At 39.0% G+C, this 26,515-nt stretch overlaps 1 protein-coding gene across 10 annotated transcripts in view; it reads right to left on the bottom strand.

The window, feature by feature from the left end:
• Window positions 1-26,138, bottom strand: part of CCDC68 (coiled-coil domain containing 68) — a 55,793-nt gene extending 29,655 nt beyond the window's left edge. For 2 of the 10 annotated variants that reach the window (XM_001083248.5, XM_015122029.3), the window contains exons 1-7: window positions 25,989-26,138; window positions 12,501-12,588; window positions 10,764-10,892; window positions 9,066-9,152; window positions 6,231-6,371; window positions 5,112-5,237; window positions 3,255-3,383 (exon numbers count right to left, since the gene is read on the bottom strand). In XM_001083248.5, coding sequence (XP_001083248.3) covers window positions 3,255-3,383; window positions 5,112-5,237; window positions 6,231-6,371; window positions 9,066-9,152; window positions 10,764-10,880 — 600 coding nt within the window. In that variant the 5' untranslated portion in view covers window positions 10,881-10,892; window positions 12,501-12,588; window positions 25,989-26,138. Of the gene's footprint in view, window positions 1-3,254; window positions 3,384-5,111; window positions 5,238-6,230; window positions 6,372-9,065; window positions 9,153-10,763; window positions 10,893-12,500; window positions 12,589-18,404; window positions 18,425-25,921 lie in introns of those variants that run through there. The other 8 variants (XM_015122030.3, XM_077975055.1, XM_077975053.1 and 5 more) reach the window with 6 other exon arrangements.
• Between the last annotated feature and the right edge of the window lie 377 nt (window positions 26,139-26,515).

The raw sequence follows: 26,515 nt of genomic DNA, 5'->3' as shown, positions 1-26,515 counted from the left end.
TTCAGGTTCATGCTGTCCTCATTTATAAAATGATCATGAGGAACTAGGTGGTCTCAAAAGTGCCTTTGAGCTCTAAAATTGCAATGGAGCTAAATCAATGACTCTAGAAAATAAATATGATGTAACAGAATTGCACTGCTAGCAAATGGAACATATGCCATATTAAAATGCTCTTACTGGGCATTTTTGCTAGCTTATCACTGTGCTTATGGAATTCATTCTCACTGCATTCCTGATTAAAGTGGGACAGATGGTGAAGGTTTTAAGTAATGTGTTCATTACCAGACCTCATACCACTAATGGCTATTTACTGGAGCAGTGGATTGTTCAAGTGAGTAGCAAGTAGATTTTTCTCCAGGGGGCACCCACGACCAGGGCAATATTTATCAACCTTTGTGAGGATGTTCATTTTTAATTTTTACTTTCTTTTTGAATTTGTGTCTTTTTCCTATTAATACAAAAGGCCCAGTACACCCTCCCCTTATTCTGGCCCACACTCCCTCCCTGAGACACCCTACCTCACAGCCTGTCTCCTCAGTCTCTCTTTAAACCAAGATGTTGCCCAACTTTGTTCCTTATAGTTTTATTTATTTGCTTGTTTCACAAATATAAAGTATTTTAAAACCAATTTGCTTTTTTTTTGTTTTGTTTTGTTTTTGAGACAGAGTCCTGCTCTATTACTCAGGCTGAAGCATAGTGGCGTCATCTCAGCTCACTGCAACCTCCACTTCCCAGGTTCAAGTGATTCTCATACTTCAGCCTCCAGAGTAGCTGGGACTGCAAGCACGTGCTACCATGCCCAGCTAATTTTTGTGTTCTCTTAGGAGAGACTGGGTTTCACCATGTTGGCCAGGCTGGTCTCGAACTCCTGGCCTTAAGTGATCCTCCTGCCTCAGCCTCCCCAAATGCTGGAATTATAGGCATGAGCCACCACACCTGGCCTAAACCATCTTTTACTTTAAATAAAACTGCACATTGCCCCTCCACATCATCCCCACTTACCTCCACCCTCCAGAGATTCCAGTAGGCTGCACTTTAGAAAGTCACTGAATTATTCTGGAAGGTTGCTGCATGGCCTTACTAAGTCATGCACATCCTGTCTACTTCCTTTGTCCAAGATCTCCTGGAGACAGCCCACTATTAAGAGTTATTATCAGGGCAGGATCTAGGCCATCACTTCCCAAGAATGTCCTGCCAGGATCTGAGTCACTGAACCTTATTCTAGGGCATACTCCTCTGCCTTTGACTGTGCTTTCAGCCTCCCTAAAGGACTCATAGAGGAATTAAGAAAGGGAGATTTAGGAAGTTCCTTGAGCCTCACACAATCCAGATATACTACATTGTCATATCCACAAAAAGAGACGGGTTCATTCACAAATATATATTCAGCCCCTAGTTCTGTTACACATGGTGGTGTTCAAATATTTGTTTAGTAAACAGTCAAGTAAATATACCCCAGAACTCTGAGATGAACTAACATCTAGTATACATTTCCTAGGATCACTAGGAAATAGAAATTATCTTCTACTGTTCTTTTTCTTTTTTCTGAGATGGAGTCTCGCTATGTCACCAGGCTGGAGTGCAGTGGCACAATCTCGGTTCACTGCAACCTCCCTCCTCCTGGGTTCAAGTGATTCTCCTGCCTCAGCCTCCCAAGTAGCTGGGACTACAGGCACCTGCCACCACGCCCAGCTAATTTTTGTATTTTTAGTAGAGACAGGGTTTCACCATGTTGGCCAGGATCGTCTCGATCTCTTGACCTCATGATCCACCCACCTTGGCCTCCCAAAGTGCTGGGATTATAGGCATAAGCCACCGTGCCCAGCCTGTTCTTTTGTTAATTTGGGGGCACTAAACCTGACCCAATATTACTGGGTTTGAGATGGCATGAGCTCTACACTAAACTTAAATTTCAAGCTGGTTAATCAATCTGTTTGGTTAAGCAATTCTATTCGTTTCCCAGAATTGTCTTTCTTTCCTTAATGCAAACATTCTTTGTGCTATCTTAGTTTTATTAAGCTGTTTATTATAAGATCAAGTATTCTGCCACTACCAGGTACACATCCAAATATTACAGTTTTTCCAAAACAGCATAATTATAAACTGTCATGCCTGGATAAACTAATTGCTTAAGGATATTCTAGCCCAGTGATTCTGCTAAAGTATAACACTCAGTGACCTACCACATAATACACATGCAGCTGAATACTGTTATCTTAGAGCCACTTGATAATGGGCATATTTAATTTTTATGATTTCCTCATAGGTCCTTCACCAAGACTACGAATTCAACCAAATCACAATGTCATAAAACTTTAAATTCTTGGGAAATATTTTTAAACAAATCAAAGTTCCTTTGATAAGAAACCTAAATATTGAAATGTGATGTTTTTGAAATGATATTTATGAAATGGCATAAACCCAGGCAGACTCATAAAACAAATTAAAGCTAAAAATAACAGAGGCAAATACAATAAATATAAAAAATGTATTGGGCAATATTTACTAGTATCCAAAGCCTATATTTTTCTCTATCCCCAATTCAGTTTCAGAGATGCCAGTTTTCTCTTTGTTTTGCTATTAAAAAATAATATTCCTTGATTTGTCCAAGTTCTAAATTCTAAGGCATACATACACAAATTTACGTGTTCACCTTTTGTGTATATTTGGAATGCTAGCTAGTTAAATGAACATGGCATGAAATATTTTCAAATTTTTATTCTATTATTACTCTTCTCTAAATGTGCCTTCTTAAAGTTCCAATTTCTATAGAATGGCTTTTCTTAATGTAAACTGTATCTCTCCTAGTGCAGCCATAGGTTTTTACAAACACAAAGTAGACTTGGGTGATCAAAAATGGATACTGCACTGACTCTAATACATAAAAATGCTGTGATTACAGGGACCTGCTATATTAATACTCCTAGTAGATGGACTTTGTGCTCTTTTCCATTAGTTGCATTCACAGCCTCACCTGGTTCCCCTTTCTAAGTCATGTATTTCCTAGAAAGTGACAAATGATGATATGACTACAGTATTTGCAGAAAGGTAAGTCAATCACTACAGTATAGATCATATGAAATGTTTAAGGGAAAATTAATATTAAATGCTTCCTAAGGGCAAATACTGTAAAGAATACTTTCACTTAACATTATCTTATTTAATTTAATATCCTATTTATTTTGGTATTATTTTATTTCATTCTCATCCTAACCCTGTCAGTAAGAAAATCCTCTAATTCTCCAGGGCTGTACCTTTTCCATTCTCTGTACAAGGTTCTCCAATTCTGTAATTTGACTGTGTTTTTCTTCAAGTTTTTCAGCAACTTGATTCAGATTTTCAACATGTTGTTTCAATTTTTGTTCTTTTTCAAGCTTGTTAACCTATGGTCAGAGAAACAGTTGTGTTGTGAAAACTCTGTTTTTATTAAACCTATACACATATTACCTCTTTCTACAATTTTCTAATTAGCCAAAAAAATTCAGAATTCATACTTGCTTAGAATTGCTCTTTTTGATTTCAGTGTTTCCTTCAAAATAACCCTGATAGACTACAACAACATTAAATCAAGAATTAATATTATAATAAACATAAATATCCTTCCTAGAATGCTTCCATTTGTTACCATAAAGCATACTTTCTGAATTGATACAAGAGAGAAAGATGCTAATTTAACAAAAGCAACATTGTTGACTTTTTCTCAACAATTATTATCCAGAACCAAAAAAAACCATACAGGTTCAATTAAAACACTTTTTATTTTTAATCAGAAAGTGTCATAAAATCAGAATAACTCTCCTCAGCGTGTCACCGTGCTACTTCACAGGCATAGAGCAGGGGTTGTGCTGAGGGATCATAGGAGAGAAGTTTCCATCTAGCAGGTAATAGGCTACAGTGGGACTGTGTCGACTAACTTGTTACTCTTCTGCATGTGTATTTAACAAAGCTTGACATTTCACAGGGAAAAATAAGTGTCTGGCTTCCTTTGTAAGTACCAAGCGGGCCTTTCAGTCAGTTCACTCCAGGCTAGTGCCGAGCCCACATTACAGGGATGCATGCTTCTTGTCCCCACAAGCCCCCCCCCCCATAGCATAGCACCCTCATCAGCTTCCCGCTTATGTTCTTCATCTGCACCCTGCATGCATGTGAGTATGCAACCATCACTACCACAGCTTGATGCATGAAAGGGTGTCACCTAGGCAGTGAATTTCCTACTGTACTCCCCTGGGGACCTTCCTACAGCCTGAGCTGACAGACACCTGGGTGCCCCAAACTATTATGAGTAAACTTACCTATTAGCTGTTTTATATTTTTAATTTTGGCAAACACACACATACAGGCATACACACACTTTTTTGACTTCTCCAGTTCTAGAATATATTTTTCAGACAGATTTTATTGGCCCTAGTGTATACACTTCAGATTTAAAAACAAATGAACAAAAAAGAACATGTATAAGTGTATGTACATTTTTATTTTTAAAATTTATATATTTACATATTAAAATATAAAAATATATAACATATATTATATATTATTTATTATACTTTATATATAATATAATTTATTATATATAACTATATATTTTAAAAATATATATCTTTATATATTTTTAAAAACATATAGATACATATTTTGTTTTCTATTTTCTATAACCCAAAGTATGTATCCTAAGTCCAAAACAATTTTGAAATCATGTGTCTAGCCCAACTCTTTCATTCTAGAGACAAGGACACCCAAATCCAGACAGGAAGAATGGCTCAGTCTGGGTCATCTAGCAAGTCAATGGCAAAACCCGAAGAGAGGTTACCAGTCAGGCTCCGCAGGGCCAGCCCAGATTTCCAGGCAGGGTGGCACTGCCTCCCTCCCACCTGTGCTCATGGGGGATCGGGCAACAACTGCAACACAGCAGCTCAGCAACATCTGGGGGTGTCGGGCTAAGCAGGGGCGAGGGAAACTGGCAGAAAAGACTAGCACACCGCTCCTTTCCCAAGTCTTTTGCCAAGTCACTTGGCCATTGCTTGTTTCATTTCTAACTCTTCCAGAAAGATGAACTTGAACAGCTCAGGGTGGGGGCTAGTTCTCCCATAGACAAGCTGCGTGTTTGGTACCTGGAGTAAGTGTTTACTGTCCTCATGCTTCTTTCTCACTTCTTCAGACTGTGTTTGGTAGTTTTCAAATAATCTCCGGGCCACGTTTCTCAGAGCTGCTGCTCCTGCTTCTCTGGAGGCTTCCAGCTAGAAAAAAGGTCACTATGCATGTTCTGACATTTACAACAAAAAACTTTAAAGGCAGAACAGTTTGATGGGCAATTAAGAACACCAAGGGTATAACTATACCTTTTACAGCCTCATAGACAATGGATAGGAGAGAAGACACTGTTATTTGGTAAGAGGAAAATGTAAAAGGAGAAACTCCCTATTTAGAGGGGCTGTTGAAAAGGCAGATTTGCCATAGTCAAACCAAACCAGAGCTCTGTGCACAGTAATGCCCTGCAGTGATAGTCCTCACTGTTCAGATAACTCTATGCTGCTCTGTCAGCGTATACACTTATTTGCAAGCCTTTTATCATTAATGTCCATAACAGTGTTAAAAAGTGTATCTTCCTGAAATAGAAGTGGGACAAGGTTAAAGTATTGAGGACAATAATGCTAAAATGTCATGAATCTTTCCGGGATTTAACCTGAGGAAACAATCAAGAATGACTATAAAGATTTCCCTATCAAGATATTCATTGCAGGACTGCATATAAAATAAACCTTAAAGAAGAAAATCAAAAGCATTCAGCAATAGACAAATTTTAAAAATATTGTGGCATCTGACTATGAAGGCTATAATTAATATTTATTAAATATGAACACACTTTTAAAAATGTATTGTGGATTGTGGTAAGAACACTTAACATGAGATCTACTAAGTGTGTACAGTACAGTATTGTGAACTATAGGCATAATGTTATGCAGTAGATGTCTAGTCATCTTGCATGACTGAAATTGTATAACTGTTGAACTTTTGTGAGATATTTTCAATAACAAAAGAAGCCTCAAAAATAAAACAGTGAGATATGATTTGTGAAATATAAAAATGCTTCTCTATGTAAGGGAACACACAGATGGACCTATGGATGTGTGTACACATCTCTCTGCTTTTACAGAGCCACCAATGCTAACAACCCATCCTATTAGCGCAAAGGCTCAAAACACAGAATTTGAAACTTCTAACAGTCATACCTTGATTTTCAATACTTCATTCTCTTTGTGCATTTCTAAGAGCTGTAGGTCTTTTCCTTTTATCTTTTTCATGAGCAAATCCAAACTGCAACAAGAAGGATCCATCTCAGAATCAGAGCCCTGTTGAAGGTTTCCACAGTGCTGAAACAGACAAATGACAATCATAGACCTAACTATCTTTTCCTCTACAAGCTTTGACAACAGTAATGATCATTTAGTATTACGTATAGCAAAGAGGCTTCAGGTCAGCATAAATAAACATCTTTTGAATCTCAAATATCAATGAGAAATTCTGGAAGCACCTGTCTTCTATATTTGCTCAAATTTGAACAGATTCTTATATTGAAAGAGGTAGAATGACATTTTAACTTTTATATTTTCTATAGTTTCAAATATACTGATAAGTGCTTTTTAGGAGATAAATAATGTCCACAAGGCCAGACATTTTTAAAAAATCTAAGTTGTTGACATAATTACATTTTTGTTACATTGCATTATAGACTAACAGTCAGACCTAACAGTTACAATACATAATGGTCAATGTTTGGTGATGCTTCACTGTAATTACCTCATATTAAATTTCCAATCAGAGATATCAGAACTGAATGGCACTGCCATTATAACTTGATGTAAGCTCTAGCTTACTGAAAATACACTTGGAACATAAATATCATCTGGAATTGTGGACACACGGAGGTGAAAAAGAAATAATAAACCATCTAACTTAACCTGTCCATTTTACAGCTGTAGAAACTGAGGACCAGGGCCCAAGTTTCTGCAGCAAAGGAGTGGGAGAGTTCCTGGCACAGCCTCTTGAATAGTTATTGTGTGCTCTTTCTGTTCTTTCAATTTATTTCAAAACAGAGAAACTATTCACAATTACACATACCCTACAATTATAATAACAACTTCTATTTGTTAAACACCTGTTATGTGCCTGCTCATCTTTTACATGTTTTACATACAGTCCTTTGTCTGAATACTGAAAACACTGGAAGGCACTAGGCCCTTTACACAGGTGAGGAATTTGAAGATGAAAGTTTAACGAACACACCTAGGGTTATACCTAAAATAACTGCCAGACCAGAATTAGAATCCCAGTTTGTTTAACAACAAAATATATAATATTTTCACTATAATATAATAACTATGACTGTAGAAATAAATAACAAAAAGAACATAGTGTATGTGGATAACATCCTCCCTCACCATAACTCTGCCACAATTTGGTTTCTTATAGTCCAGACCCTAGTGCATATTTCTACTCTCCATATACAAAGTAGGAATTATTTTCTCTTTTAATTTGTTAAAGAATATTTGACAGAAAAAACTCTTGTAGAAGGTAGATTATCAGCAGTGGCAGATGGCTACAAAGATCATTGATCAGTGCTTTTCAAACTTCAATATGCCTATGAATTACTGGGTGATAGATCTGGTTAAAAAATGCAGATTCTGAATCAGGTCTGGGGTAGAGCCTAGATGTTCCGTTTCTAACATGCTCCCGGTGATGCTGTGCTGCTCGGACTGCAGACCACACTTGAGAGTAGCAAGGCCCCAGATCACTATGGTGAAATCTCTACAGGGCCAGAGGGCTAATGTTTTGATGCATGGTGGATCTGCTGACCTTCTGTGGACTGAGGTAGCTGAGGCAGACACACAGCAACACAATGTCAACATTACTAGGAAGCTCCTCCTATCTATGGTGGGCATTTGGTCCTCAATTTCCTTGGCCCATGGACAGCATTTGACAGGGGTGTCCCGCCCTGCTTCTGAAACCCTCTCCTCATTTGCCTTCAGTGACTCCTGCTACAGTGGCCTTGACAGGAGTAGCTTCAAACCACAAAAGGTGAGCAGATCAACCACACATCAAATCACCAGCCCTCTGGCCCTGTAGAGACTTCGCCATGATAATCTAGAGAGTACTCTCAAGTGTGGTCTACAGTCCCAGCAGCTCAGCATCAACAGGAGCTTGTTAGAAATGCAGCATCTAGGCTCTACCCTAGAGCTTTGAAATCTCCTGTTCCTTCTAATCCACCAGCCTGATCTCAGCTTCCTGGGATGGTTCTTCTTCCTAACATCTCAACATTGGGAATGGGCATCTACTTGGAGGTCTAACAGGCAGCTCAACATAGCCCAAACTGAATTTTTTAATCTTCCCTCTCATTCCTAAACATAACCTTGTTTTCTAGTTTAGAAGTACTTTAAATAATAATGGAAGCTAGTTATGTTAGTGTGGGAGGCTGAGGGTGATGAAAATGACTACATTTATGCATCATACCCCACGTTATGGTGGACTCTGTGGCCATGCTTATAGTGGACAACACTGATGAAGTACACTTGGCTCAGATGTGGTTTAGCTTGGTGTAATCCAGGCAAAGCTAAGTGCAGATTGCTCGACCTTAGGTATATAAAGCTGATGTTGGGGAAGGGAGTGCATTCAAGCTTATCAACTATTTATCTGACAAAGTCTTCACTCAACTCAGGCCTAAAAGCTTCAACTGTGTATGTCTATTTGTGTGGCCCACGTGAGACTAAAAGCTCTGCCTGTCATTGGGAAATGTTGCTGTCATGAATCTTGGCTAGACCAACATGTTCTCATTTACTTTCGATAAGTAAGCCTTGTTTAACATATTCAAGTAAGGCCTAGCCATTCCAATTTGATCTCATAACATTTGTGGTTAAACATTTCACACATATGGCCATTAACATCTTTAGATATGCATGAAATATTTCAACACTCATCCTTTGAAGCTTCAATGAACTTAGTAATTGCCCAAAAAGTTACTTTAAAAAGTCTAAATGGCTTTATGCTAATCTTCTGCAGTAAATTATTACCTTTGTATCTAGTTTGTTATTTGTACTGCCATGTCTTATTTCATCTTTAAACATTTGGGTTCTGATCTTTTCCAGAGTAGTTCGAATCTAGAAAAGGAAAAAAAAAATTAATTCGTTTCAAAGGCATTTAATGCCGAAAGTTTTTTCTCAATACCAGTTACAGGGTACCTGATTACCTAGAAAGTAATACATATATATTGATATCAGATTTAAATAACTGCCACCATCAACCTAACTTGCATTTAGGCTAATATTGTTTGGATTGCTGAAAGTAAGCATTTGGTCTTTACAACTCTTTCTCAGACAAATCTAAAACACACCACTTAAGTAAATATTATCCCCAAAACAGTTATTATTTAGTAATTAGTACTTAATATTATTTAGTTTTGTTTTGTCTTTTTAGTAATTTAGTACTAATTTACTGTTTAGTAATTACTATAAAACAATTACTACTTAGTAATCACTATAAAATAATTACTATCTACTAATTACTACAAAATAATTACTACCTAGTAATTACTACAAAATAATTACTATTAAGTAATTACTACAGAATAATTACTGAGAGATCACATGCATTTATGCATGAAATATAAGCCCCATGTCTTGATGACCTATGGAGTTGCAAGACACTCAAAGATGATGGAATTAATTGATCTGAGCAAGTTATAAACTATGCCAGAATTTGTCCATTATTTAATTAAATAATCCAAAAAGGTAAAATGTGAAATTTCTCTTTTTATTCAGTATCCTCTTAGATTGTCAGACTGTGAGAGTAGGAGCGAGGTTTATACTCTAGCACATTTTTAAATTTTTTATTATTATAATTTTTTTTTTGAGACAGAGTCTCACTCTGTCACCCAAGCTGAAGTGCAATGGTGCAATCTCCACTCACTGTAACCTCTACCACCTGGGTTCAAGTGATTCTCCTGCATCAGCCCCCCAAGTAGTTGGGATTACAGGCGCCCACCACCACGCCTGGCTAATTTTTTTGTATTTTTAGTAGAGACAGGGTTTTGCCATGTTGGTCAGGCTGGTCTCAAACTCCTGACCTCAGGTGATCCACCTGCCTCAGCCTCCCAAAGTGCTGGGATTACAGGCATGAGCCACTGTACCTGGCCTACTCTGGCACATTTTAAGTGCTTAATACATGTCTGTTGTAAGAAACAGTTAAGAATATATATTTCTTGTCAGCCATTATCATTTTGGATTCTCATAAGACTTCACACGTTTAATGAAGTGGCATGCCAACCCGCAGTCACTGGCAATAGTTACCCTGAACTTTGAAAAGGAACAAGGTAACAAGAGGCACCAACTCAGCAGGAAATGTAAACATCTACTTGGGAACACGATCAACACTCGTGAAACCACTGGAAAACATTATAAAACAGTAGGAAATCCAGTGGTGAATAGTGAGGGACAAATTAAGTGCTGATAGGTGTTCTGAACCCTCCTGGCCCATTATTCAATTTTACTTAGTGAGGAAAATTATTTAACTCCAAGGGTAGGAACAGTTTCATATCCTCAAGAGAAATGACTAAACATGGGTTTAAATTTCAGCTAGGAAGAGTGTCCTTTGCCAAATTAGAGTTGTTCCTTTACATATGTTCTATGGAGAGGGAAACAAAGTCCCCCAGCCCATATTGGAATTTCTCTTTAAAAATCATATCATACTAATGATTTCTGCTACCCACATACCTTTTTCACATACTCGGTTTCTTCAATAATGTGAGCGGACGTAGACTCATACAAGGCAGAATTATCTTCCATCTTATCCCTTGGCGGAATTTCTGTGGTCACTGTCACCGTTGTCATCGTGAATTCTGGCTTTAAGAAAACATAAATCAGCTAAGCAAAACAGACTGTTTTGATTGTATGATTATATGGTTCATAAACTGAAATAAGTTGTTTTATCACTATGGTGAAATATAGCAGAAAAGCTATAAATCATTGGTATCTGTATATAGTCATAAATCCAGGAATTAATTTCATATAAAGCCATATCATCTGAAGGAATCTTGAATTAAAAATTTCACATTTAAATAATCTAAGAAGGTAAATCTGAAATTTCTCTTTTTATTCAGTATCATCTCAGACTGGAAAAATCTAAAATCTCAGACTGTAAAAAGGAATGAGGTTTATAGATAGTCTAGCACATTGTAAGCACATAATAAATGTAGAATTAACATGATACAATTATAACAACATTATATTTTTGTGTGTGTGTGTGTATCTTCATACATAGTCCGTGAAGGTGATTTACTATTAGGATAACTAATAGTAAGAGTCTGGAAAAACCCCATGCCAACAAGAAGAGGATAGATTAAATAAACTATCAACTGCTAAAGAGTCATCACTAGGATGTATTATTATCTCATGAAAAAGCATAGAGCAGAACAGAATATATAATATCATATTTTCTACAAGAAGGGTAGGAAATAGGAATGGAAGGAAGAAATCTGTGTCTTAAGGTTTTAATACTAAACCACGTATATATTTTATTTAACTATGAAATAAAATTGACAGAAAAAGTAATTGTCCAAAATAAAGGTGAAATGAAATAAATTAAACAAATAAATATATCTGTATATCAAGTTCTGTAACCACAAGAATTATTCAAGTGATTAAAAATGACATACCAGGAACTATCGATCCCTGCTGTGCTATATTCTAAGAACAAAAAGAACAGCAAAACAATCTTGAACAAATATTCACTCATAATATTATTAGTGGAAATATTGGTATTGCTATTTTGAACTGCGAACTGTGTTTGTGTGTGTTTATGTACACAGGTTCGCACTGTAGAATAAAGCCAACAGGTAATTATGTTAACATCATGAAGAATCAAGCTATTTAGCATAAAAGAAAAAATAAAATAAAGAACAAAAATGTTAGGTGAAGCTGGGCATGGTGGCTCACATCTGTAATCCCAGCATTTTGGGAGGCCAAGGTGGACCCATCACTTGAGGTCAGGAGTCTGAGACTAGCCTGGCCAACATGGTGAAACCTCGTCTCTACTAAAAATACAAAAATTAGCTGGGCACGGTACACGTGTGTAATCCCAGCTACTTGGGAGGCAGAGGCACGAGAATCACTTGAACCCAGGAGGTAGAAAATAATGATTTCTTTTCCTTAAAATAATATATATTCTACCTTTATTCACCGATAAACCTAGAAATAGTAGTGGTTAGCATCCCTCATTGCCAGACTGTAGTCTTTGAATATCATATCCTACTAAAAAGAAACTAGGACTTCTTGACTGATCCAGGTCTGGGGTAAGAAATATGTAAAGTGAGCCTATAATTATTATTTACTATAATAAATAGTAAATAACCAATAAGTAAACTATAATAAAAAGCCCTGTGAGGTAGGATTATTAATCCTCTGTTACTGATAAGAAGCCAAGACTCCACTCCCATAGTGACATTAACTTACCCAAGATGAAGTAAAATTAAGAGCTAAAACTCCAACCTTGGTCTTTTAGAAGTTCAGAGATGTTTCCATTATATTAAGACTGGCTTCCCTGGAGAGAAACAATAACAACAACAAAATATTTAAAATCTAACAATGACCTAGGCTGGAAAAAAACAAAGAATTTGCATATTTGAGAGCATCACTTTGAAACAAGATCCCTTCTGGGGACACTACAAAGTCTTTTAATCTTCAATGAAATTGACAGAACATGCCAAGAATTTTCCATTTTATTATAAATCCTCTTAGCAGCTATGGCTTCTATTAAATATGTTTCAGCAGAAGTTGATTTGGCAGCAGCAACTCTGCAAGTGTGCTTTTGCAAACTACGAGTGGAAGTACGTCTCTTACTGGGTCCTCTGAAGTCTCTTCCGGGATTAAGATATTGGTGCAAAACAACATTTAAATGCTTGAAGTAAGAGAAACACCCATAGGGTCAATACGCAGTACGCTTGGAAGCCAGAGAGACGATGGTCAGGCCAGGGTAGGGGTCAGCAAACCCCAGCCTGGGAGCTCAATCTGGTTTCCCTCCTGTTTGTACAGCCCCAGAGCTAAGAATGGTTCTTACATTTTTGAATGGTCAAACAAAAAATCAAAAGAAGAATAACATTTCATGGTACATGAAAATTATATGAATTTCAAATTTAGTATTCATAAAAATGGTTGAAAAAAATCAAAGGATAACATTTCATGACACATGAAAATTATATGAAGTTCAAACGTAGTGCCCATAAATGAAGTTTTACTCTAATGCAACATGGCCATTTGTGTCCATATCTTTTGTGTAGCTTTGGCACCACAAACAGCAGAGTTCAGTAGTTGTGACAGAGAAAGTATGTGGCAGGCAACGCCTACAGTATTTCCTATCTGGCCCTTTACAGGAAATGTTTGCTGACCTCTGGGTTAGGGCTTGGCAAGGAGTGGGGCAGGACCAGTGGGAAAATAGAGGCAAGCAAAGCAATCGATCTGGCCTGAGTTGGTTTTTTCCTCCAGTACAGTACCCTTGATCTACAGTCCCCTTTGACTGATTTACTTTCATTTTCCTTTTCGTATGTTATGCAGTGTGTACATTAACAGATGATAAGAGGCATTTTATCACAGGAATGAATCACTCTTTAGAATGAATCTGTCTGCATTCTCAGGCTCTTTCATAATTTGAAAATTGCATCGGGCCTTACGTCTTTTATCCTAAAATATACTCTCGTATGTACCTTTTATTCTTAAAATCAAGGAATTTTGTCTCTTGATCACTGATATTTCTGAAAACTTCCCACCTTTTTCCCTCACTGGTTGGGCCATGTTAAACAAGTTACATAAAATCTTAGTTTTCACTTAAATAGCTGTCAGATAGGGGTGATAACACCTAGAGATATGAAAATGAAGTTTTTGTGTTTTTTTTTTTTAATGCCTGCTAACAGAAGGCACTCAATGGACTGTCACTGGCAATATTGTTACCCTGTTATTTTATATTATCAATAGCCACAGAAGACAAGCAGGGCAGGTAGTTCACCTCTATCTGGTTGCAAAGCTTTATAACTGTATCCATATGAAATTAAATTCCATATCTGTCTTTGGTTCAGAAAACTTTTGTACCCAGAGTCCTTGGTTCGTAGAAAGAAACCCAAGGGGAACACAAGCCGGCAAAGTCCAAATTGCCATATGGCATTACTATCCTCGGGAAAATCCATGTTAGCATTTTATTTCAGCCAGAAGTAGATTAAGGGGATAAAAATTTCAAAATAAATCACAATCAGTTAATTAAAGTAAGGAAATACTTTTCTTTGTCTTATGCTAGAATGGATTGAAGACAGCTTACAGGTGGCATCACGCCAAGAGGAGGTATTTCCTAGACAAGGGCCTTTCAAACAGGGCTCCCAGGGAGGAGGCGGAGGGCTGCTGAACAGACAGAGCTCTGCCACCTCAACTTCAACCACAGCAGCTCTGCTTTGTTCTGTCACACACACTGAATTTTCCCATGAGGCTTTCTGTGAAGAAAGAGGGTTCCACAGCCGAAACAGTTTAGAGGCAGCCTGCCTAGTCTCATGGCTCCATTCTGCCACTCCGTACCTGTGTGACCTCTGTCAAGTCCCTTAACTGCTCTGTGCCTCAGTTTCCTTAACAGTAAAATGAAAATAATATTAATTCTTAACAACAATAATCAATGTGGGGTTGTTCATGAGTTAATATTTGTCAAGCACTTACAGCAGCACATATAATATATAATAAATTATTTGTACATATTTGTCAAACAAGTACTTAAAATATGAAACCATTATCCACAATTAAGGCTGACAAGCAATCTGAGTGGTTTCCTTTCTTCCAGGAAAGAAGCAGGTTATATTTTAAATAATCTGCAGACTGAACTGGGCTATGAAGGAAAAATTGCTTTGGAGGACTTTAAGACTAGCAAATCCGTGGTACAAATTCCTTATTGCTAATACACTGATTATTTGTCAGTTTCCTCAAACAATGATGCTACCATCTAATGAAGAGTTTACAATCCACAAAGCAATGTACACATATTATTGTGAATTGTAATCCATATGATAAACCACCACACCACCAGGCACCCAGGAGAATCTACCTGAACCTTGTGCTCTGGTTAATGACATGAGAACAGCAGAAGTTTTATACAATAAACACAAACAAGTGCCTGTGACGGGTTGAACTGTGTCCTCCCTCCAAATTCATGTTAAAGTCCTAACCCCCAGTTCCTCAGAATGGGATCTTATTTAGAAATAAGGTTTTGCAGGTGTAATTAGTTAAGTAAACATGAGGTCAGGTACTGGAGTAGGGGCGATCCCTACTCCAATATGCCTGATATCCTTATGAAAATGAGCAATGTGGCGAGAGACGAGAACACCGAATGCCCTGTGAAAATGAAGGCAGAGATGTAGCGATGCTTCTATATGCCAAGGAACATCAACCATTACTAGCAAACCACTAGCAGGGGAGAGGCACGAAACAGATCTTGCTCACATCCCTGCAGACACCTTGATCTTGAACTTCCAGGCTCTAGAACTGAGAGATGATCCATTTCCCTGTTCAAGCCACTCCGTGTGTGGTACTTTGTTAGAGCAACCCTAGAAAAAGATTACACACACTGTTCATATTGTAGAGACTGTAACAAGGGTGTTTCCCTTCTTTACTTGACCCTTGATTCATTTATTGAGAGAGTAAATATTTACAGAAAGCCACTGTGTTAGGAACTGTGGTTACAGGGCTGAGCCAAAGACCATAGTTTCATAGGATTTTCAGTACAGAGCGAGAGACAGACATTAAACAAACAGGTAAATATAGAGGGAGTCTAAGGGAGGCTGTGATGAGTGACATGAAGAAAGTCCATCAGGGGACTGAGGGTAAAAGGAGGTGCTGTTCTAGATGAGCAGTGAGGGAAGCTGATCTGAGGAGTTGGTATTTGAGCAAAAGATGAAGAAATCAAGTGCAAGCCGTGTGGCTCTCTAGGATCTAGGAGAAGAGAGTTCCAGGCAAATGGGAAAGCAAGAGCAGAGGCTGGCATGTACCTAGAGCAGTGTTCTGATTTTTGTTGTTGTTGTTGTTTGTTTTTTGTTTTTTTTGAAACAGGGTCTCACTCTTGTCCAGGTTTGAGTGGAGTGGCATGATCTCTGCTTACTTCAACCTCCACTTTCTGGATTCCAGTGATTCTCGTGCCTCAGCTTCCCAAGTAGCTGGGATTACAGAGGTGAACCACTACACCCAGCTAATTTTTTTGTATTTTTAGTAGAGATGGGGTTTCGCCCTGTTGGCCAGACTGGTCTTGAATTACTGGCCTCAAGTGATCCACCCACCTTGGCCTCCCAAAGTGCTGGGATTACAGGCATGAGTCATGGCACCCGGTCGCTAGAGTAGTGTTCTAAGGAAACCACGGCACACAGCAAAGTCTACCATTTTCTTTTCTTTTAATGTTGCAAGACCTTTTTCTTTTTGACCTAAACTTTTTGAGACTTCCAGTTTGCCTAAGGAGTTGTCTCCTTGGCCACATTAAAACAGGCTTAGCCGTTGCTATTACGGATCCCCCAAGATTGAGGCAAAGACAAGAGTGAAGCTGCCAGGTACTGCAAGGTATAAACAACTGACCCCAGGTCAGCCCAGAGAAGGGGCAACAAAATCTGATTGACCACACAGAGGTATTCTTCACTCACATCTGGGGCCTGCTGATTGAAAAGCACCATGCTGGATGTCTGGCAGGTTTTGGCTAGCTAGTGCTTGAATCTCCTTCCCAGATATGCTGAGGCACCGTCTGTATGAGTCTTGCAGGAAAGGTCTCTTGTTCATGCTCACTCCTTGGAGCTAGGGCATAGGGACAACACCTAGAATCAGCCAAATGAGAGCTCCCGCTGGAAGTGCAACTCAGGGAATGGCCATCTGGCTGGTTGGAGCTGGAGGCAGTGGAAATCCAGTCATTGTTCAGGAAAGGGGGGGGGGTCTGTGACACAGAGTGGTGCTTCAAGTGGCAGCAAATTCAGTGGCAGTATCCAGTGGTCAGTGGCTAGTGGCTATGTCAGGAGGACCCTAACTCCTCATCCCACAACCTGATTTCACTGGTGTCCTAGTATATGAGATCCTCCCATTTTCCAAACCTAGTTTTTCAACATTCCCATCAATTCCAGTAGCTGCTCTATATCCTCTCAGTAAATTCTTCTTCTACTAAGTCAGCCAGAATCAATTACTCCGGATGGCAATCAAGAGCCCTGCTTGGTTTCAGTACAGTTTCTGAGTTTTCAGGTTTTCGTTTCCTGGTTCTAAGGGATTATTTGTTCATTTTTGATTACTATTTTATAGAGCTTGAATATTAGAAACTGAAAAAGTAAGTGACTACAAAAGTGCCACAAGGATAATTGGGTTATATGAGGGAAAACAGCGAACATATCTCCAAACCTTTGATGAGACTAACTGTGCCCTGAATACTAAATAGCACACCTGTTCTGCAGCTACTTTATGCAGCACAATGGTGACATCCAGTGTCAGCTGGCTAAATCTCAGGTGACTGTGCAGTTTACCTGAAAATGACACACAGTATACGAAAGACATGTATGTTACACTGCACCCAAGTTCTGTTTTCAAATAAGAATCTAAGCTTCTGCTAAGTAGAATTAATTTTATTCAACTGCATGCTACTCATTTGTATATCCACATATATTATAGCCAGTGCTACAGAAAATTCTTAGATATAAGATAAAAGCTATTTTGGAGGAAAAATGAAATATTGGTGTAAACACAATATACAAATACATGCTATTGACAAAACAGGTGCCACTTACCAAATAATTTTTCACATATTGCCAAAATTAATCATTACGACACTGTGTTATAGTTATTATCTTCAGTGTGTGTGTGTGTATATATATATATATGTGTATATATATATATATATATAATGCAATAAGGCACAAAAAAAGATGTAAGATTTTCAGGGTTATAAGAACCTCATCAACTGAACACAAATAGGTTGACCCCAAATTCAGATGCCTTTTTCATGAAATAGTCTATCCTCATAGTTCACTGGCATAATTTGAAGCATTGAAAAACAGCTGAAAGTTTCAGCCAATGTTCAGTTCAGCAACTAAACTGCAAAAAGGTGCAAAGCACACGCATCCCTTCCCATCTGGAGAAGAGTGGGAAGCAGGGGCCAGGATTTGTTAAGTGAGGACTGTATGCCCGGTAGGGTATGCTCTCTATAATACTTCTCACATATGCCCTGAGAGGTTGGCATTATTATTCCCATTTTGCAGACGAAGAAACAAGGCTCAACAACATAAACAAAGATAACTAGTTGGTGGCCATTGGATCCCAAGCCACGAGTTGTCTGGCTCTTTCTCAGGAGTCTGCTAGCTCCTTCTAACTTACCACTTTGCCTCCGCTACATTCTGAAGGAATTTCTAAGCTTCAACTTCTTGGGCCCAAGATAGCTGAAGAATCAAAGTTTTCCAAAGTAGGTCACTAAGTAACAGTCACAGAACTCCTGATGGGAGGTCCCAGGTGTGTCCTTCAGGAGCCTGAACAGATGTTGTTGTCCCAGTAGATCTACTCCATGAACAAAGGCAGTTTGGCTGCATGGCTTAAAAACAAGGGATTTGCACTCAGTTGTTCTGCCTACAAGACTCTGTTCCACTTCCTCACCAGCTGGGAGGTCCTGGAAAATGATTTAAACTTCCTAAGCCTCGGTTCCTCAACAGAAAAATTCAGATGAGAATGCCAACTTTCTCAGAGTTATGTGAGGATTAAATGAGATATTGCATGAAAAGTGCTTAATGGAGTACCTGACTTCATGCACATTAAATTAATATTGAAACATAATGTTTATACTCACAACTTATTGTGGACATTTGCTTGTAGGACATGATTTGAAAGTGTCAGTTCCCAAGCTTAGTTTTCCCCTCACAATTCCTTCCTTATCCCATCAGCCAATTGTTCCTCTTGACTTGAACTTCTCTATTAACAAGTCACCCCAAAACCTGATTAACACTTGCCAGTCAATAAAATATAAAAGGAAGCTGAGGTCAATGACATATGTCACAGTCACTTGCAACATTTACATGATGTCCTTTTAGAAAATGTCATTTGTGGCTCTATAAAATACTTTAGAAGTGAAAAGCCCAGGAATTTATAAAATACCTACAGTTTTCTGAGCTTGTCCTGGATTATTGTAGCTTGAACATAATTTACGTCATTTAAAAAACTATCCAACAAGGGGAAAAAGAGAAACCATAACAGTTCTGGTGAGGATGTGGAACAGGTGGAATTCCTGTCTGTTGCTGATGGGGATGGAAAATGTGGAGCTGCTGTGGACAACAGCTTGGCAGTTTCCTATATAGTTAAATACATAGTATACAACCCATAAACCCTCTGCCTTGGTATTTATCCAAGTGAAATGAAAAGTTATATTCCATAAAACCTGCACACAAATGTTCATAATTGCCAAACACTGCAAACAATTCAAATGTTCACCAACAGGTGAATACAACTCCTCATTAAGAAGGAATGGACCAGGCACAGTGGCTCACACCTGTAATCCCAGCACTTTGGGAGGCCGAGGCGAGCTGATCACCTGAGGTCAGGAGATCGAGAGCAGACTGGCCAACATGGCGAAACCCCATCTCTACTAAAAATACAAAAATTAGCCAGTTGTGGCGGGGCATATGTGTAATCGCAGCTACTCAGGAGGCTGAGGCACAAGAATCGCTTGAACCTAGGAGGCAGAGGTTGCAGTGAGCTGAGATTGTGCCATTGCACTCCAGCATGGGCGACAGAGTCTGACTGTTTCAAAAAAAAAAAAAAAAAAAAAAAAAAAAAAAAAAAAAAAAAGGAATGAATTACGGGATACACACAACAACATAGGTAAGTGTCAAATGCATCATGCTAACTGAAACAGCCAAATTCAAGGGGTTACATATTCTATGGTTCCATCTATTTGACATTCTAGAAAAGTAAAAACTGTAGGAATCAAAAGGGATTAGTGGTTACTTGGGACTGGCAGTGGGAGACAGGTTGACTACAAAAGGAATACGTAGGACTTTGGGGTGGGGGAATATATCTTGTTAGTGATCATGGTTCTATGACTATAACAATTTCCCAAAACTTACAATACTCTACACTGAAAAAGATGAATTTGTACATATTATTTAAAAAAAATAGTAATCTGGCAGGATCTAGAAAAAGCAATGCATAATTGAGATTTCAAAATCCAAGAACCTCCACTGATTTTATCAGAAGTAACTGGAAGCCAAAATTAATTGGATTTGTTTTACTTCATTCAAATTCTTGACCCCCAAAACAGTGTAAATGATCAAATATATATATCTATATATATACACATATAGAGAGATAGATAGATAGCAATGGAATCAGTGTTGTTAAAAACAACAGGCAACTGGGCTGTTGATTCTAGCTCATGCTACGTGACTAGTCAATTAAACTTAGCATTCAGTATGACAGAAACAGGGAAAGCCTGTTTATTAAAGGTGATAAAGTAGAAGGAAATATATAATAATACATAGGAAATATAAGAATATTTCCAACAAACTTTAAATCTAATTCATGAACCTAGAACTTTTTTTCTCATCTATCCATTCCTTTTCTAATAGCTTTCTAGATCACAATATGTTTTCATTCTTCATATTTGTCCATCTGCATATACACTGTTGGATCAATGATGAAAATGTCTACTTATTCAGGGTCTGAAACAGCCAGGACCCTGCTTTTCTCTTTTCTTTTCTTTTTTTCGACAGAGTCTCACTCTGTCACCCAGGCTGGAGTGCAGTGGCTCAATCTCAGCTCACTGCAACCTCCGACTCCCAGGTTCAAGCAATTCTCCTGCCTCAGCCTCCCGAGTAGTTGGGACTACAGGCATATGTCACCACACTTGGCTAATTTTTGTATTTTTAGTAGAGATGGGGTTTTACCATGTTGCCTATGACTGGTCTCAAAATCCTGACCTCAGGCGATCCACCCACCTCAGCCTCCCAAAGTGCTGGGATTACAGGCATGAGCCACCAAGCCCGGCCATGACCCTACTTTTCATCAATACCATCGCCCACCCTCCCACACCATGAAGATGTTTGACGTATCCAAGAGCAGCGTCCTACCAAATTCCAGGTGTTTATAGAAAGACAGAAGTGTCAGAGGCAGCCTCCCACTTTGGGTAAAACTAAGTTCCTTGTATCAGATCACAACAACGTAAGTGACCTCATCAAAATAAATAGCAGGTGCTTACACTTCAATACCAATCAAGCCTTCTTTCTCTTGATAAACCAACATAGCTTGGTGAATGTCTCCGCCCTAATCTGATCCCTGGAGTATTTGAAAGTGAGAATGATGAAGGTGGATTCCTGTAGATGGTAAATACCTCTTAGGAGATACTTGGTATAAAATCATCAGTATAAGGCTAAAAAAAAAATGCATTTGTTTTAGAATTTTAAAAATCTTTATCAAGGAAACAAAGGTGTATTACCAATCGAGATTGATTACTCCATCCAATCACACACAGATCATCAAAACAGTAGTAGTATTCTCACCTAGGAGTTTTAGGAAGTTGTTTTGACATTTCCAGCAGAAAAAAATGTGTTGCAAATGAAGACATTCAGCTTTGGAAAACTATATTATTTAACCTACATTATCTTCTTTTCAAATTGTAGATGTTAAAAAAAAATCTTTTGCATTCTAAATTGCCCATAAAATAGACTTCTAAAGCTGGCCACAGTGGTTCACATCTGTAATCCCAGCACTTTGGGAGGCCAAGGTGGAAGGATTGCTTAAGGCCAGGAATTGGAGGCCAGTCTGTGTAACACAGTGATACCTCATCTGTGGAAAAAAAAAATTTAATTAGCTAAGCGTAGTGCCACGTTCCTGTAGTCCCAGCCATACAGAAGGCTGAGGAAGGAGGATCACTTGAGCCCAGGAGTTTGAGGCTTCAGTGAGCTAGGATCCTGACACTGCACTCTCACGTGAGTGACAGAATAAGACCCTGTCTTGAAACACACATACACACAAAAACAGACCTCAAGTTATTTGGATGCTCTTTTTTTTTCCCCCAAAAGAAACTTGCAATTTGAGTAGGAACTTAAAGGCATTCAGAGAGACACTGTCTTCTTTTTAGGCTCACAGAACTGACTAGATTTTTATAAAAGGATTTCTGTTCAACTACAGAAATCTCCCTAGGAGGATATTTAAGCATAAGTTGTCAAACATGACCCGCCCCCACCCCCAAAATGCATTTGCCATAATAGCACAAAGGAAGATCAATGGAGATATATAAGAAAACAATTCTGGTGGGAAACTGCTATTCCAGTTTCCTGATTCCTAATAGAGGTATACCAAAAGTCAATGTTCTTGCAAAGTTAAGAAGTTCTTTTTTGTTTGTTGTTTGTTTGTTTGAGGCAGAGTCTCGCTCTGTTGCCCAGGCTGGAGTGCAGTGGCGAGATCTCAGCTCACTGCAACCTATGGGATCACAGGCACACGCCACTACACACAGCTAATTTTTAAAAAAAATATTTTTAGTAGGGAAGGAGTTTTACAATGTTGGCCAGGCTGGTCTCCAACTCCTGACCTCAGGTGATCCACCCGCCTCAGCCTCCCAAATTGCTGGAGAAAGTTAGAAGTTCAGACGAGTCTCGCTCTGTCACCCAGGCTGGAGTGCAATAGTGTAATCTCGGCTCACTGAAACCTCTGCCTCCTGGGTTCAAGCGATTCTCCTCCCTCAACCTCCTGAGTAGCTGGAATTACAGACGCATGCCTCCATGCCCGGCTAGTTTTTGTATTTTTAGTAGAGATGGGGTTTCACTATATTGGTCAGGCTGGTCTCGAACTCCTGACCTCGTGATCCGCCCAGCTTGGCCTCCCAAAGTGCTGGGATTACAGGCGTGAGCCACTGTGCCCAGCCAAGTTAAGAAGTTCTTAATGTTGGTTTGTTCTCTAGACAGTTATACGCAGAAAACACCACTGCTTAATAGGAACCCGGATGTTTAACTCTTGGCATTCATATTTAAAATTATCATAGAAGAGAGTCAAAGCACCAAATAAGAGGCTGGCTCACATCAGTTATTCTCACATTATGCTACCATGGAAGCTGCACCAACGTATCTGTTTTACCATGCAAATGTAATTGCATAAACGTCTACTAAATGGTGAACAAAATGTGGCATAGCCATGGCATGGAATAAACCCTAGTCAAGCAATAAAAAGGAACCAACTACAGATACATGTGACAACCTGAATAAATCTCAACAACTATTCTAACTGAAAAAAGCCAGATGCTAAAGACTATATATTGTACGATTCCATCTGTATGAAATGTCCAGAAAAGGCAGATCTAAACAGACACAATAGACTAGGGGTTGTCTGGGGCTGGGGTAAGAATGGTGAGTGATTGCAAACAGGTCCCAGGGATGTTTGAGGAATGATGACATGATATAAAATTGGATTGTGCTTATGGTTGCACCATTCAATAAATTTACCAAAAATCATTGAAACACTTAGATATATTTCATGGTACGTAAATTATATCTCCAATAAAGCTGTTAAAAAAAAAAAACAGAAGGAAAAGTAAGAATAACTTGAATAAAGAGGCTGTTTTCCTCCAGGGGGAAAATCTAATTATAGTCATATTTTTCTAATTTATAGCAAAAAAATAATTTAATGGATAGATTTTTTTTCCGTTTTAAATTTTTTGTTTATTAATTTTTGTCTCTAGATTATTGTGATCCATACTACAAGTTTAGTTTTTATTTAATTTGCATGAAATTGATACTTAGCTATTTTAAGTTAATATTTCATAGCATTAAGCCTGAAACACATGATTCCTAAGTTCTTCCCCAACCTAAACAAAAGAGAAAACCACTGACTAGAATAACACACAAGCTCCTCTATCATTTTTAGATTTGACTATTTAAATCAATTTAAGGAAATATGTGATTCGAAACTAATCTGGTTTCAGTCACGGTCGAAATTGAATGGATCATTGTGGTCTGTAAATCTATGGCCTTGACTTGGGGTGGCCTGGAGGACTCCAATGTAGTCAATTCCAGGAGGACAGAACTGTGTCTTATTTACACAGGGCTGTGTTTGGCCCAGACCTTCTTCCCCTCCCATCTGGTTCTCTCACACAGAACACAGTGCCCTCAATAAATATTGTTTTAGTGATTACATGAATAGGCCCACAAATTTACAGATGCACCAAATAGTTTCTAAAACTGAATGTACACACACACACACACACACACACACACACAATCTCTCTCTCTCTCTCGTTTTCCAAACCCACATAAATGGCTGTTTTTGAATGTCATTTTAGTAAATGACATTCATTTAAACATGTTAGTAAATTCATGGTAAAATTTTGCCATTATGAAATATTTTCAGTCAATAAATAGCCATATAATTTTGATGTAAATATCTCAGTTCAAAAGATGAGAAACTACTACTTTAAAAGACTTTTACATTCCCACCAAAATCTTCAGTTATTTCCCTTTCAGTCATTATTCCAAGCAAACATACACCTCATTTTTCAGCTTTGTCTAAATTTAGCTTACGTTTTTTAGCTTTGGCCAAAATTTGGATTACAACTCACCTTCAGTGTTGAGCACACTATAAACAAATAAGCTAACAAATAACATGCCTATCCGTAATTCACAAAATAGCATCAGTATTAATTTCAAAAGTCTCTTTCTAGTTAGGACAAGGGATCAATTTATTTTGTAAATAGCAAGAGGTAAGAACCTTCTTATGACGTTGGCCTTGTGACGTCAGCCCGGGTCCCAGGAAGTATAGTTGTTTTCATTCTTTCTGTAAACATTTGAGGAACCACACGGGGACACTCCCTGCCTTGGGCAGAAATTCCTCTGTGTCAAGGGCCTTCACTCAAACTGGGAGTGCGGTGGAGAAGGGGGTGGGCAGCAGGGGAAAAGCGTAACAACAGCACCAATTGTGTCTGCCAGGGTACCTGACACTCCTGCCCAGCTCACATTTCAGGAAAACCGGACTTCAGTAGCTCTGAATATTTAATAGCATTAGGTAAAATCAAAAGGACAGATTATCTCCTCTCTATCACAAACACAGAATAATTCCTTTTTGTATTCTGACACTTCATCCGATCTATATACACCAAGAAAGTAAAAGAGGTTTTGATTCCTAAAATAAAACAATTAGAATATAATGGGGAACAGACGCAGCTTCAGTTAGCTTCAGGGCTTGTTGCTTTTTCTGATCCTTATATTCAATTTTGTCTTCACTTCCAAAAAGGCTGAAAATTCACAGCTATGTTATCATCCAGTCTAAAAACTACACCTGCACGGTCCCATACTAGTCTTTAGTAAGGTAAGTGTTCCTTTGTCTAGCTGCCTAGCACTCTGTAACTTCCAGCTCTAAAATCTCATGATGCCTACTCAACATGCAGGAAACGGTCAAGCAATGGGCTGTTCTTTTAACTACACCTGCAGCTGCGGAAGCCCGGACAAATGAATGAAGACAGCCACCCTCATTCATCTCTGCTGTTTAAAAAATACGAGCGCAGTGACCTGTCAAAGTCACCACGCTGGAGTTCCCAGGTCAGGGCGTTTACCGCAGGACTTTTCTCCACAGCCTCTGAAATTAGCAGGCAGAAATCGCGGGGACCCCTGACAAACGGATTGTATAACAACAACCTAAATAAATAATCAGGTGTGCGCCGGGTTAAGTAGGGGTTCCTCTCTGCGGAAAAAAAGTAACTCTTCCCAGTGGAGAAGAAACTTCTCGCCCAGGAAATTCGAGCCCAGAACCTAGATTTTCAGGAAGGATTACCTCTTCACCAAGGACCCTTTTACAGGAAATGTCTTTGATGCCAGGAGCTCCGCTGGGGAAGCCGCTGGAAAGACACCTGGACACCCACATACCTGGAGGGGATGCGGGGGCGCGCCGCAGGGACCGGGCCCGAAGATCCCTACCTTCGGACTCGCCTACCTTGGGGGGCGCCCAGCCGGCACGGGGTCCCGGTGCTGCTCCTCCCCTGGGTGATCGGGCCCTGGGGCCAGGGTCGGTTGCCAGGGTCCTGGGAGTGCAGCCGCCACCGCCCGCAGGTTTGGCTCCGCCCCGCGGGGCGCGCCCAGGGCAGAGTCCGGCGCCGGTGAGGCTCCGGGGAGGAGTCGCGGCTGGACGCGCCCGCCCATCGCGGGAGAGCCAGGCTGTGACCCTCACACCCCTCGCTAGGGTGCTGTACAGGCGGGTTGGGGGAGGGGATCGGCTGCTGCTTTTCAAGAAGTTTCTATTTGCACCCTAAGTTTATAAACTTTTTTGTTTTTTAAATAATCTTTGATTTTATTGTTTTTAGTATAAATTTATGGCGTACAAGTGCATTTTTTTTTTGTTTTTTTTTAAAAAACTTTCTTTTGGAACTCAAAAAAGTTGCAAAGATAGTAGAGAGAGTCCTCTATATACCCCTCAGTCGGTGTCTCCTAATGCCTACAGCTTCGACAACCATGGCACATTTG

Source organism: Macaca mulatta, chromosome 18 (genome assembly GCF_049350105.2).
Source record: "Macaca mulatta isolate MMU2019108-1 chromosome 18, T2T-MMU8v2.0, whole genome shotgun sequence".
Taxonomy (NCBI): Eukaryota; Metazoa; Chordata; class Mammalia; order Primates; family Cercopithecidae; genus Macaca; species Macaca mulatta.
The sequence above is the reverse complement of the archived record's forward strand: the minus strand, read 5'-3'. Positions and strand labels throughout refer to the sequence as shown.